The sequence below is a fragment of the Mesoplodon bidens genome, assembly GCF_964165515.1.
Source record: "Mesoplodon bidens genome assembly, chromosome: 14".
Classification (NCBI taxonomy): Eukaryota; Metazoa; Chordata; class Mammalia; order Artiodactyla; family Ziphiidae; genus Mesoplodon; species Mesoplodon bidens.
In genome coordinates, this window is record NC_138170.1 from 66,491,187 (window position 1) to 66,505,540 (window position 14,354).

Here is a 14,354-nt window from a genome sequence, read left to right on the forward strand (position 1 = left end):
TCAAAAGCTAGGCCTCGGGCTTCCCTGGTGGCGCAGTGGTTGAGAGTCCGCCTGCCGATGCAGGGGACACAGGTTCGTGCCCCGGTCCGGGAAGATCCCGCATGCCGCGGAGCGGCTGGGCCCGTGAGCCATGGCCGCTGAGCCTGAGTGTCCGGAGCCTGTGCTCCGTAACGGGAGAGGCCGCAACAGTGAGAGGCCCACGTACCGCAAAAAAAAAAAAAAAAACTAGGCCTCTTTTCCATAAATGGAATTGCATGTAAGTTTATAAAAACTGAAATATTTGATATGTACAAAAGAATATTAGTAACATATATGCAAGCTTAGCATAAAACAAAACTTCAAGAAGCCACTGCCCACCAAAAAAGCATGAACCTAAGATCCAAGGAATAGAACATTAAACAATACTGTTGAGATTCTGTATGCTCTCCTCCTCCCCTTACTTCCCAGCAGAGGTGACTTTTGTTTTTCCCCATCCCCCCCTCCCCAACTTACAGGATCTTAGTTCCCCCACCAGGGATTGAAAGTGCCGAGTCCTAGTCACTGGACCGCCAGGGAATTAATTCCCCCATTCCATTTTCTTTTTAGATTTACCATATTCTTAAACACAAATCTTGTTTGAAAATTTAATACTCTTTGTATTCTTCATAGTTTCAAGATTTAGACACACTAATGAATGACAGTAAATCATTTTCATTCCTGTATAGGATTATTCTGTAAATATACCATAATGAACCAATGCTTCTGTCAAGTCACTTGTGTTACTGTTTGCTATGAATGCTCAGAGTATTCCCATGCTGGTTATCAGCTGCTATGCCTCTGTAAAGCCAAATTAGTTATTTATAGCTTGCTCAGGCTCTGATGAGTTGGTGTCTGGTCAGTGCCCATGTATTAAAGTCAAATATTTTGAATACTACAATACTTTTGTTTATATATTTAGCCCCATGGTGCATTCATGTAGTTTTTCCATAAATGCTTTAAAGTGAAACTGATGGGTTTTAGAGTATGCACAGTTTCAACTATACAAGATTATCAATGCTAAATTCATTTCCCAGGTAGTTTTACCAGTTTTAAGTAAGAGTTTCCATTAGTCGACATCTTGCCAATGTCATATTTTCAGACTTTTTGTGACTAGATTATCTTTTAAGGTGTATTGTAGACGACACCTTTATTTTCAGCACCCCTTTTCTACGAAATGTTCTACTGAACCTCCCAAACCACTTGGGTGTAGGGATAGCAGCTATATTCATGCAGTATCATCTCTCCCCTTCCTCACTCATTGGAGTCATAAGGGCCGGCCCTTGATTCAAGCTGGGCAAAATTCCCTTCCTGGAATTTTGCACTATGACCAAGAATGCAGCCTGGCTGATTGCTCTTTTATATGGTAGAGATTAAAAAAAGTCTTCAGAAGTATTAGGATAGAACAATAGTTAGATAGAAGGACTTTATAAAATTTCTCTCTAGAATAGTTTTCTCCACTGTACCTCACTTTTTTGCTCATTAATGAAAATATCTTTCTTGATTTCTCCCCATTCTTGCTTCTGCCTATGACATAATTCTTATTTGTTAAAATGAGGCAATAGCCTCTCCACTTTCAAGTTTTGATTCCTGGTTTTAAGTGTTCATATTTACTAGGTGACTTCTGAAACACAAAGTGTTACACAAACTATATCACTTTCCTAAAAATATTCGAAGTGGCTCACAACAAAGATGACTTTAAGGTCAATAAAACAGAACCTAAATAAACTATAGCAAAGGGGAGGCAAGGAAGTACCCATAAGGATCTTGGAAAGTTTGATTCTGAACAAGAGGCAACTTCCCCAATGTGCCTGTCAGCAGGTAGCTGAGAAACGTTCCTTCAACTAACTGAACACTGACTTCTCATACTTACCAATATTTTACCAAATAAGGATTACAGGTTTGACAACAAATTATTTTTGCCATATAGACCCAGATCAATTTTCTCCTGAGACTGTTCCAGCATTCTTGTTCAAGACAAAAAGCAGTTAGATGAAGATAAATAAAAACTGCAACTGGGCTTCCCTGGTGGTGCAGTGGTTGAGAGTCTGCCTGCCGATGCAGGGGACACGGGTTCGTGCCCCGGTCTGGAAAGATCCCACATGCCGCGGAGTGGCTGGGTCCGTGAGCCATGGCCACTGAGCCTGCACATCCGGAGCCTGTGCTCGCAACAGGAGAGGCCACAGCAGTGAGAGGCCCACGTACCGCAAAAAAAACTCCCAAAGCTGCAACTATATTATTTTTTGCTAATTTCTCCAAAAGGTCACAGTGTCAAAATAGTGGTAGTAATAGTGATTTTTGAAACTCATTTGCCATTCATTAAACCAACATTTGCATACGTACTATGTGCTAGGCACTACTCTAGAAGTTGGAGACACATCAGCGAACAAGAGACAAAAAATCTCTCTCCATACATTCTAGTCAAAATTAGACTGATCTAGACCTTAGGCTTCTAAGGACCAAATAGAACAACTTTTTGAAGGAATGCCCAACATATTAACGGATCTGTACAGCAAATAATTGATTTTCTTTAAAAAATGGAATAGATCACAATTTGTGTTAATCTGTCAGTGAGGATACCCAAAGAGTTTAGGATACTCACTTAATAAAAGATTAGGGTCTCCCATGAAAAACAGGCTGTACCGTACAGTAATAGAAAGCTGTTTGTTTTTTTTTAACAAATATTTATTGAGTATATATGGTGTACTGCTATAAAGTGGTGTTTTCTTTTTTTTAATTAATTAATTTAATTTATTTTTGGCTGCGTTTGGTCTTTGTTGCTACTTGTGGGCTTTCTCTAGTTGCGGCAAGCAGGGGCCACTCTTCATTGCGGTGTGCGGGCTTCTCATTACAATGGCTTCTCTTGTTGTGGAGCACGGGCTCTAGGCACGTGGGCTTCAGTAATTGCGGCTTGCAGGCTCTAGATCGTAGGCTCAGTAGTTGTGGCACACGAGCTTAGTTGCTCCACAGCCGGTGGGATCTTCCCGGACCAGGGCTCAAACCCGTGTCCCCTGCGTTGGCAGGCAGATTCTTAACCACTGCGCCACCAGGGAAGCCCTATTAAATAGAAAGCTTTTAACCTAGATTTTTGATATTATCAAATTAATTTCAGTGGTCTTACCAGGCCCCAGCTAGAGATGGGCTACAAAAACCTGAGGCAATTATCCCAGGAGACAGGGATTTGTTTCTAAAACTTAAGGCATATACTGCATAATAGATGCGTAACAGAGAATGGGACCCTCGGCCTCACATAGGTTCTTCTGAGGTATTGAAGTAGGTTATTAATTTTTAATTTGGTAAGTTGGTAGTTTCCTGAGTTCGACCAGAATACGATTTGTCAAGTGATTCCGCCCCTCACGCCTGCATTCTCAGGAATCCTTATTACACTAAGAGAGATAGAGACAGAGCTCATGTTTACCCCAAGAATGGTGGGGTGTCAGTCTGTTAATAATCTGTTGGTAAGTGACAGCATTTTCAGAAACTATGCCAATATCAGTTTGAGAATCACATATTGGAGGTAGCCGGATAAAAAAAGTTTCATCACCCTGGTTTTGTTTCCTCGGCTCTTTTTTCCTAAGAAATACACTAGTAGATTTAAGACTTAAGTTATTCCAGTTAAACGTATCACATACATTAAGGACTCCTCTGGACTACTTCTTTCCTGTTGTACGGTATTCTGTCTTTGTCAATAATCAGTGTTTATACATGATAGACTATAAATTAGTGTGCTAAAAGGCACACTATTGTAATAATAATTATAATTGGTGTAAAGTTCTGCTAGCTTCACGTTTAGTTGTGGTGTCATTGCTCTCTTGGGAAGAATTTTGGCCTGTACATCTACTGAATTGCTCAGATTTAAGAAGCTGCAAAAATTAAAACACATCTTACTTGGTGAGCCCAGGCCAGGCTTGACTGAAACCCTCCAGGGATAGATCTTAGGTTCCCACCTTTTTGCACGCAGTATCAAAGAAATGCTTGTTTCTTTCTGACTTATTTCACTCTGTATGACAGACTCTAGGTCCATCCACCTCACTAAAAATAACTCCATTTCGTTTCTTTTTATGGCTGAGTAATATTCCATTGTATATGTATGCTAACACATATATATGGAATCTAAGGGGGAAAAAAAAGGTCATGAATAACCTAGGGGCAAGATGGGAATAAAGACACAGACCTACTAGAGAATGGACTTAAGGATATGGGGAGGGGGAAGGGTAAGCTGTGACAAAGTGAGAGAGTGGCATGGACATATATACACTACCAAACGTAAAATAGATAGCTAGTGGGAAGCAGCCACATAGCACAGGGAGATCAGCTGGGTGCTTTGTGACCGGCCACCTAGAGGGGTGGGATAGGGAGGGTGGGAGGGAGGGAGACGCAAGCGGGATGAGATGGGAACATATGTATATGTATAACTGATTCACTTTGTTATAAAGCAGAAACTAACACACCATTGTAAAGCAATTATACTCCAATAAAGATGTTTAAAAAAAGATTAAAAGGCAAAATACAAATTACAATGAATGCTAAAAGTTTGAGTCAAAATTATTTATATAAAATCATTTTAGAAAAATAAAAAAAAATAAAAACAAAAATAAAGAAATGCTGAATCTGTGAGCTTCAGGCAGTTTGTTCTCGCTCCCTTTCACATACATACAACACACACCTCACAACACATTTGTAATCTTCCACTCTATTGATACCCAAAACAATCTGGGTTACAAGTAAGATTTTGTAACCACATTAGCTGGCAAAGATCCCTAAGAGGAAAAAAGATTTACGGCCACTTTTGTAAAAATAAGGTTTAATAAAAACACTGGCAAATCTGTACAAGAAAGAAAATAATAAGAAATTAAATAAGTTTATGATTTAATAAGTCAACCAGTGTAAGAGGTGGTAGCTGAAGGAAGTTTTGACTTTTAAAATCTTCTAGGCAGCCGCTGAGCTCTTGGGCTGCTGCCGCTGGGCCGCTGGCAAGGCAGGGCTCGGGCCTGGCCGGGCAGCTCCGGAGCGGCGGGGCAGGGGGGCCGGGAGGCGGGGCTGTGCCACCCGCGGGGCTGGGACCCGAAGCGTCGCCGGGACCCGATGCGGTTAGGTTCCAGGAGCTCCGAGCATTTCTGCCTTGGGACAGCCACGCATCTAATTCTGCAAAGTACTTTTATATGTAAAACTTGTAAAGGATCAGAACAATGCCTCCAAGACCATCATCAGGTGAACTGTGGGGCATCCACTTGATGCCAAGACTCCTAGTAGAATGTTTACTACCAAATGGGATAATAGTAACTTCAGAATGCCTCCATGAGGCTACACTAACTATAAAACATGAACTATTTAAAGTGAGAAAATACCCTTGCCACCAACTTCTTCAAGATGAATCTTCTTACATTTTCGTGTTACCCAAGCAGCAGAAAGGTAAGAATTTTTTCATGAAACAAGACGACTTTGTGACCTTAAGCTTTTTCAACCCTTTTTAAAAGTAACTGAACCAGTAGGCAACCATGAAGAAAAGATCCTCAACCGAGAAACTGGTTTTGCCATTGGCATGCCAGTGTGTGAATTCGATATGGTTAAAGATCCAGAAGTACAGGACTTCGAAGAAATATTCTCAATGTTTGTATAGCTGTGGATCTTAGGGATCTCAATTCACCTCATGGTAGAGCAATGTATGTCTATCCTCCAAATGTAGAATCTTCACGAGAACTGCCAAAGCGCATACATAATAAATTGGATAAAGGGCAAATAATAGTGGTGATTTGGATAATAGTTTCTCCAAATAATGACAAGCAGAAGTATACTCTGAAAATCAACCATGACTGTGTGCCAGAACAAGTAATTGCGGAAGCAATCAGGAAAAAAATTCAAAGTATGTTGCTATCATCTGAAAAACTGAAACTCTGTTTTAGAATATCAGGGCAAGTATATTTTAAAAGTGTGTGGGGCTTCCCTGGTGGCGCAGTGGTTGAGAGTCTGCCTGCCGATGCAGGGGACGCGGGTTCATGCCCCGGTCTGGGAGGATCCCACATGCCGCGGAGTGGCTGGGCCCATGAGCCATGGCCGCTGAGCCTGCGCGTCCGGAGCCTGTGCTCCGCAACGGGAGAGGCCCCAACAGTGAGAGGCCCGCGTACTGCAAAAAAAAAAAAAAAAAAAAGTGTGTGGATGTGACGAATACTTCCTAGGAAAATATCCTTAGTGTAAGTATATAAGAAGCTGTATAATGCTTGGGAGGATGCCCAGTTTGATGCTGATGGCTAAAGAAAGGCTCTACTCTCAACCGCCATTGGATTGTTTTACAATGCCATCTTATTCCAGATACATCTCCACAGCTACACCATATACGAATGGAGAAACATCTACAAAATCCCTTTGGGTTATAAATAGTACACTCAGAATAAAAATTCTTTGTGCAACCTATGTGAATGTAAATATTCGAGACATTGACAAGATCTATGTTAGAACAGGTATCTACCATGGAGGAGAACCCTTATGTGATAATGTGAACACTCAAAATTGAGTACCTTGTTCCAATCCCAGGTGGAATGAATGGCTGAATTACGATATATACATTCCTTATCTTCCTCATGCTGCTCGACTTTGCCTTTCTGTTTGTTCTGTTAAAGGCCGAAAGGGTGCTAAAGAGGAACACTGTCCATTGGCCTGGGGAAATATAAACTTGTTTGATTACACAGATACTCTAGTATCTGGAAAAATGGCTTTGAATCTTTGGACAGTACCTCATGGACTTGAAGATTTGCTGAACTCTATTGGTGTTACTGGATCAAATCCAAATAAAGAAACTCCATGTTTAGAGTTGGAGTTTGAGTGGTTCGGCAGTGTGGTTAAGTTTCCAGGTATGTCAGTGATTGAAGAGCATGCCAATTGGTCTGTATCCCGAGAAGCAGGATTTAGTTATTCCCATGCAGGACTGAGTAAGACTAGCTAGAGACAATGAATTGAGAAAGTGCTAACAGCTCCAAGCAATTTGTACACGAGATCCTCTATCTGAAATCACTAAGAGATTTTCTGTGGAGCCACAGACACTATTGTGTAACTATCTCTGAAATTCTACCCAAATTAATTCTGTCTGTTAAATGGAATTCTAGAGATGAAGTAGCTCAGATGTACTGCTTGGTAAACGATTGGCCTCCAATCAAACCTCAACAGGCTATGGAGCTTCTGGACTGCAATTACCCAGATCCCATGGTTCAAGGTTTTGCTGTTCAATGCTTAGAAAAATATTTAACAGATGACAAACTTTCTCAGTACCTAATTCCGCTAGTACGGGTCCTAAAATATGAACAGTATTTGGATAACCTACTTGTGAGATTTTTACTCAGAAAAGCATTGACTAATCAAAGGATTAGGCACTTTTTCTTTTGGCATTTAAAATCTGAGATGCACAGTAAAACAGTCATAGGTTTGGCCTGCTTTTGGAGTCCTGTTGCTGTGCATGTGGGGTGTATTTGAAACACCTGAACAGGCAGGCTGAAGCTATGGGAAGAGCTCATTAACTTAACTGATCTCAAACAAGAGAAGAAGGATGAAACACAGAAGGTACAGATGAAGTTTTTAGTTGAGCAAATGCGGCTACCAGATTTCATGGATGCTCTTCAGGGCTTTCTATTGCCTCTAAACCCTGCTCATCAGCTGGGAAATCTCAGGCTTGAAGAGTGTCGAATTATGTCCTCTGCAAAAAGGCCACTGCGGTTGAATTGGGAGAACCCAGACATCATGTCCGAATTACTCTTTCAGAACGAGATCATCTTTAAAAATGGTGATGATTTATGGCAAGATATGCTAACACTTCAAATTATTTGCATTATGGAAAATATCTGACAAAATCAAGGTTTTGATCTTCAAATGTTACCTTATGGTTGTCAGTTGGTGACTGTGTGGGGACTTACCGAGGTGGTGAGAAATTCTCACTATTATGCAAATTCAGTCTAAAGGAGGCCTGAAAGGTGCCCTGCAGTTCAACAGCCACACACTACATCAGTGGCTCAAAGACAAGAACAAGGGAGAAATATGCAGCCATCGATCTGTTTACATGTTCATGTGCTGGGTATTGTGTTGCTATCTTCATTTTGGGAATTGGAGATGGTCACAATAGTAACATCATGGTTAAAGATGATGGACAAGTGTTTCATATAGATTTTAGACACTTTTTGGATCACAAGAAGAAAAAATTTGGTTATAAATGAGGGCGTGTGCCATTTGTTTTGATCCAAGATTTCTTAACAGTGATTAGTAAAGGAGCCCAAGAATGCACAAAGATAAGAGAATTTGAGAGGTTTCAGGAGATGTGTTACAAGGCTTATCTAGCTATTCGTAGCATGCCAATCTCTTCATAAATCTTTTCTCAATGATGCTTGGCTCTGGAATGCCAGAACTACAATCTTTTCATGATACTGCATACATTCGAAAGACCCTAGCTTTAGATAAAACTGAGCAAGAGGCTTTGGAATATTTCATAAAACCAATGATGCACATTATGGTGGCTGGACAACAAAAATGGATTGGATCTTCCACACAATTAAGCAGCATGCTTTGAACTGAAATGATAACTAAGAAACTGAAAGCTCAGTATCTGGATTCTATACTGCACTGTTAACAACTGTCAACAGGCAAAGACTGATTGCACAGGAAATGCACAATCCATGAACAGCATTAGAATTTACAGCAAGAACAGAAATAAAATACTATATAATTTAAATAATGTAAATGCAAACAGGGTTTGATAGAACTAATTCATTTCAAAATTAAGCTTTAAAATAATGTGCAATTTCATGTTATGCCTTAAGTCCAAAAAGGTAACTTCAAGATGGTTTGTATCTTTTTTTAAAAAACAAAACAAAAAACCCCAAAATACATAGAAATGATGGAGAAGGAAAAAGAATGATTTTTTTTTGTCTTGCAAATGTTTCATGTTTTGAAATGTGGACACAATAAAGTCTACTATTGCATTAGGTCCATGTAAACTGGAGTCTGATGTTAAATTACACTTAAGATTGGAAAATAATGAAAATTTCATATTAAAATTTTTTTTCTAATCAGGGATTTAGAAATTCTGGCATTCAAAAGTACAGGTAAAACTGAACAAGAGATCAAAATTTCTACACTGTATCTAAATTTCACTTTTGTTGAAACATTATAAAGAGAATAAAGATAATAAAACTTTCATCATATACTTATAGGGAATCAGTTTATGTTTTATTGAACTGCTGTTGATTTTGCAAGGTACCCTGTCACTTTAAACTCCCTTTAACCACTTTTTAGCTATTTAAGGAAATTATAAAAACACTGAAATCTACTAGCAAAAAAGGGATAGAGTATTTCTACATGAGGGCACTGGTATAGTCAGGCTATTAAGTGTTTTCTCAGGCACAGCTTTTACAAGAGAAGAGGTGGATTGAGTCAGGGCAGCAAGAGTAAAGTAAGCCTATTTTCCTTCTCTAAACACATTTTTAATGTAAAGATGTGAAAGAAAAAAATTTGTTCTTTTGGTTCAGAAGTTAACAGTTGCCAAGTAGTCACAGGAATGTACCTGAACTTATATAGAGATATATTTAAGTTCCTAGGCTCGATATAATACACTTTTATATACTCTTAAGGGACACATCTCAAGATGCTCCTGGTTTTCCCTTAGACAAATTTTTTTTAAAGGCCTATTATAACCTCTTACACTTCCAACTAGCCACATTTTAAACTTTAAAATTCTGCTTGCAGGTATTTTGACTCAACATTTTGAACAAACCTGTCCTGCTGATCATGATTAAAATTGGTCCCTGGGCAAAATTAAAATAATGAATGGTAAGGCTTCAAATGTAATTTGTAGTTGATTCTTTCCATTCAAGAACAGAAATGGACCATAATAATCCATGTGATCCATCACATTATCACAGTTATCTATTGTGTTTAATGACTCTGAATGTCATGACGTTTAGAATAAATTTGAATATAGAAAATTATTAAAAATCAGAGGAAAAATGATATAAATTAGCAACAGGGAAGAACAAATTAGTGACACTAGAATTATAGGATATTTTCTGCTAAGAAAGTTTTATTTATTTCAAGTAGCAGAGTTACCAAGCAAATAATATTTGTAATGAACACACTATATGAATAGAAGCTGTTAAAGTATTTTAAGACTGCTTGAATAATTTTAAAACATGATAAATTTCTGTTCTTCAAATTCAGCAACCAATATTAATTTGCTTAATTAGTGACTATTTTTTTCATATTCAGTACTGACCTGGCTAAATTACTACAAAAACCCAATATGTAGGATCCAAATTAATGTGTTTTGACTATTACTAAGATTAATAAAAGACTGCCCTGTCTCCTGCCAAAGGCTTATTTTCTAGACCCCCTTCACACTATGCTGATAAGAGTACATCTAAAATTCTATTAAAAATTGCGCAACTTACTCTTCAGTTAGGAAGATATTTAAATCACATTAGATAAAAAGCCTGTGTGACCTAACCTAATACATCATATGCAGTACACGGACAATTTTAAAAAAGAACCAATTCAGTATGCGTCAAAGACATTAAAATCTATTTGAATAAAATGTGTGTTTAAATGTCTCTTTGTAAAGGAAAAAAAAAAGGAATAAAATAACCAGTCAGGCTTCATATCAATTAGACAACTTTTACTAAATGAGAAAACTACATTTAAAATGTGCTTTAAAACAAAATGGAATTAGAAAAAAAAGACATATGCATTTGAAAGAACGTTGCACTGTGCTGAAAATCAAATCTCTTGCAGTAATACAATATGCCAATTCTTAAAACGTAAGTTAACAGAATTCTCAATTTAACATTTTCAAAGACGATATTAAGGTCAAGAATTTCACATCTATGGTAGCACTTATAGAAGGGCATTTATAAATATGATGTCCATCCCTATGAAGCTTACAAATTTGACAACGCTCAATAAAAGCTTTTAGAATCACATCCAAAAGTGTTGCATCCAAAGCATCACAAATCTGTGTTCTGTAAGTTCTCCTTCTGAAATCTTTATGTTGACTTTTCTACTCCTGTCATTTGCTAATACTACCCTTAAAAAAAAAAAACAGGAAAAGAAATGCTGCAATAAACCCTTGATCATGTACAGAAATTATTGCTACTATAGTTCACTACAAAGCATGTCTATACAATATCATATGAACTTTGATCATGAAAAATCAGAATAAAAATCTTTAGTGACATAAGCCTTACAATCGTATACAACATTCACATGGCAATATTAGACAGTCAAGCACCCAATACCCATAGTTGACAAATGTCCCACTGACCAGCATTCATTTAAATACATCCTTCGTACAGAGGGAGGAAAAAAGAGATAATGTCAGCTTTCCAAGGCTTGTCAAAAAAGGATTCTCATGTTCTGTGGATCTAAAAACAAACAACAACAACAACAACAACAAAAACCAAAAAACAAAACCAATGCAGGTGAGGGTGTTACCAGAAAGTTAAGCATGCCAAAAAGGTGTTTCGTGCGAATTAAAACCTAAAGCCAAGGTACCACATAATCACATTACCAACTAGTTGGGTATACTAAATGAGCCTTATCTTAAAGTTAAATGAAAATGCTACTGCACAATAGAGCATCAATAAGTTAAAATTAGAGTGCACAAATCCAAATCAGTGGCAATTTCTGTATAAAGCAAAATATTCACTATCAGCTGTAATGTTTGCCCAAACTGATTAAATCACTCGATTGGACAGTTTGCATATTTTTAAAAAATATCTCTAAAATTCCTTTTTACTGTAATGAGGCATAAGTTTTCTCAGTAAGATCAAACAGGTACATAAGTAAATAAGCAATGGAAAATTAATAGTCAATGAATGTCTTTAAAGCTCTTCCCACATTTCACTTTTTAAAATGTCTGGGAAAAAATTTAAAGAATTTGCCATTATTTTAGCAAAAACAAACAAAACAAAACAAAAACAAGCCCCAAATAATTAAACAACCAAGCAACACTAAAACCACATTACACAGATGGATCATCATGCTTTCATCTGGTTTAACTATCACATCTAGTTTAACTGGGATGCTTTTCAACTTTAAAAACTGTGATACGTGAAGATGTAAATTTAATGGGCAATTCTGAATTTGGATTTAACTTTGTTGAATATTATAACAGAGTATACTTATTACAATACAGTGTAGCACATCTTTCTATTAGAAAAAAATTTAAGATCCTTTACCCGTCTCCTTAAGTTAAAGGTGTGACATCATAAAGGGTGTCAAATGGCTGGATGGTTTTACAGTGCACACTTATATATTATGAAGTATGTCCTTAACAAATCTGATGGTTTCTTTACAGAGTTCCTTTCTTCACCTTTTCTTCGGTGGATTAGCTGTTCGAGGTGGAGTGACAGGACGTCCTGAATTCAGTCCACCATATTGGTACTTAGCTTTCTTTTCAGATGGTTTCAATATCTTAAAGTAAATAATTTAGTAACAATGTTATTTTTTTTCAAGTACAATAAGTTTAAGGAAATTACTGTTACAATAGTGGGCCTTTCAATAAATGACATCAATTATAAAACTGTAGAAGAAAACAGCAAAGTTCCATGAACATTTCTCACGTTTAAAGAGTACAGTAAATGTCTGAATATTGCTATTACTGGTCATTCCATTGATAATTTTTAAATTTTATTTATTTTATTTTTTATTGGCGTATAGTTGCTTTACAATGTTGTGTTATTTTCTGCTGTACAAAAGCTCAAGTACACAAATCCCATCAACTACCCAATCCTTAGACTTAAGTATCAATAAAAAAATTTTCAAACTAGTGTATCTCTATGACGAAGAAAGAATACTAGTTTAAGAGTCAAAACACCTAGGTTCTCATCATAATTCTTCTACAATTTAGAGGGTAATTAGCCACAAACTCTTCAGATCTTAATTTATTATGTGTACACAGATCTTTTATTTAAAAAAAGCTATATATATTAGATATCATAAAGTTCACCCATTAAAGTGTAACAAGTCAACAGTTTTTAATATATTTACAGCTATACAACCACTGCTATAATCTAACATTAGAACATTTTTGTCACCCCAGGAAGAAACCTCGTTCCCATAAGCAATCACTCCCTCGCCATTTCCATTCTCCACTCCCCTAAAACTCCCTTCAACTCCAAGCAATCACTACTTTACCTTCTCTATTGATTTGTTTTTTCTGGCTATTTTAAATAAATGAAACCATACAATGTGTGGTGTTTTGTGACTGGTTTCTTTCACTAAGATAATGATTTTGATGTTGTAGCATATATTAAGTCCTTCATTACTTTTTTTTTTCTTTTGGCCATGCCATGCAGCTTATGGGATTTTTAGTTCCCCAACCAGGGATCAAACCAAGGCCCTTGGCAGTGAGAGTGCAGAGTCCTAACCACTGGACCCACCAGGAAATTCCCAGTACTTCATTACTTTTAATTGCCAAACAATACGCCATTTTATGGATATTCCACATTTTGTTTATTCACTCTTTAGCTGATGGCCATCTGGGTTATTTCTACCTTTGGCTATTATAAATAATGCTCCTGTGAATATGCATATACATGTATTTGAGTACCTGTTTTCAATTCTTTCAGGTATATACCTAGGAGTGGAATTGCTGGGTCATATAGAAATTCTATGTTTAACTTTTTGAGGAACTGCCAAACTGTTTTGCAAAGCAGCCACACCATTTTCCATTCCCACTATCAATGCATAAGGTTCCAACTTCTCCACATCCTCAAATACTTGCTACTATCTGACATTTAAAAATTATGTTTATTCTTGTGGGTGTAAACAGAGCTTTAACCTATATTTTAGGTAGAGAATTTCAGTATTTACATAAAAAACATGCAGAAAAGACTCATAAGCATTTTTATTCAGAGTGTCATAGTGCCCCGGTGTGGGGGGGGGGATATATTAATACAACTCCATTATGGCAACTGTTGAAGGATAAGGCCTGGTTACTATGTTTAAACTGAAAATGAGAAATCAAACATTTAGCATTCAAGTTTACTAACTGATAGAAACAAACCCCTTCTACATTTAAAAAGAGAAATACAGTGTGTGATGTTAAGGACATAAAATAACCTTTGCAAAAAGCTTAGTATTAAAGTGACTTAAGTCCATGAACAAGAATGATTTTAAGGAGCACACTAAAGCTAAAGCTGGTCTCTTTTTAAAATGTAAATGTCTCTATATTCACAAATTGATACTTTAAGATTATTTGGAAAGTTTTTCTTAGGTAAATATTATACATAATTTCAATCGGAGTTCATAATATAACTCTCTCTCCACTCAACGCCTGTGCTACCCATTCATCTTGCAGAAGAAAA

At 37.1% G+C, this 14,354-nt stretch overlaps 1 protein-coding gene and 1 pseudogene across 3 annotated transcripts in view; one reads left to right on the plus strand and one right to left on the minus strand.

Moving 5' to 3' along the window:
• Nucleotides 1-5,122: 5,122 nt before the first annotated feature.
• Nucleotides 5,123-8,612, plus strand: LOC308628062 (phosphatidylinositol 4,5-bisphosphate 3-kinase catalytic subunit alpha isoform-like; annotated as a pseudogene). The gene is made up of 2 exons: nucleotides 5,123-5,948; nucleotides 6,165-8,612. The product of its transcript is annotated as a phosphatidylinositol 4,5-bisphosphate 3-kinase catalytic subunit alpha isoform-like (transcript).
• A 2,030-nt stretch (nucleotides 8,613-10,642) lies between these two features.
• Nucleotides 10,643-14,354, minus strand: part of PPP1CB (protein phosphatase 1 catalytic subunit beta) — a 37,282-nt gene continuing 33,570 nt past the window's right edge. For both annotated transcript variants that reach the window (XM_081254258.1, XM_081254259.1), the window contains exon 9: nucleotides 10,643-12,459. In XM_081254258.1, coding sequence (XP_081110384.1) covers nucleotides 12,355-12,459 — 105 coding nt within the window. In that variant the 3' untranslated portion in view covers nucleotides 10,643-12,354. The remainder of the gene's footprint in view (nucleotides 12,460-14,354) is intronic.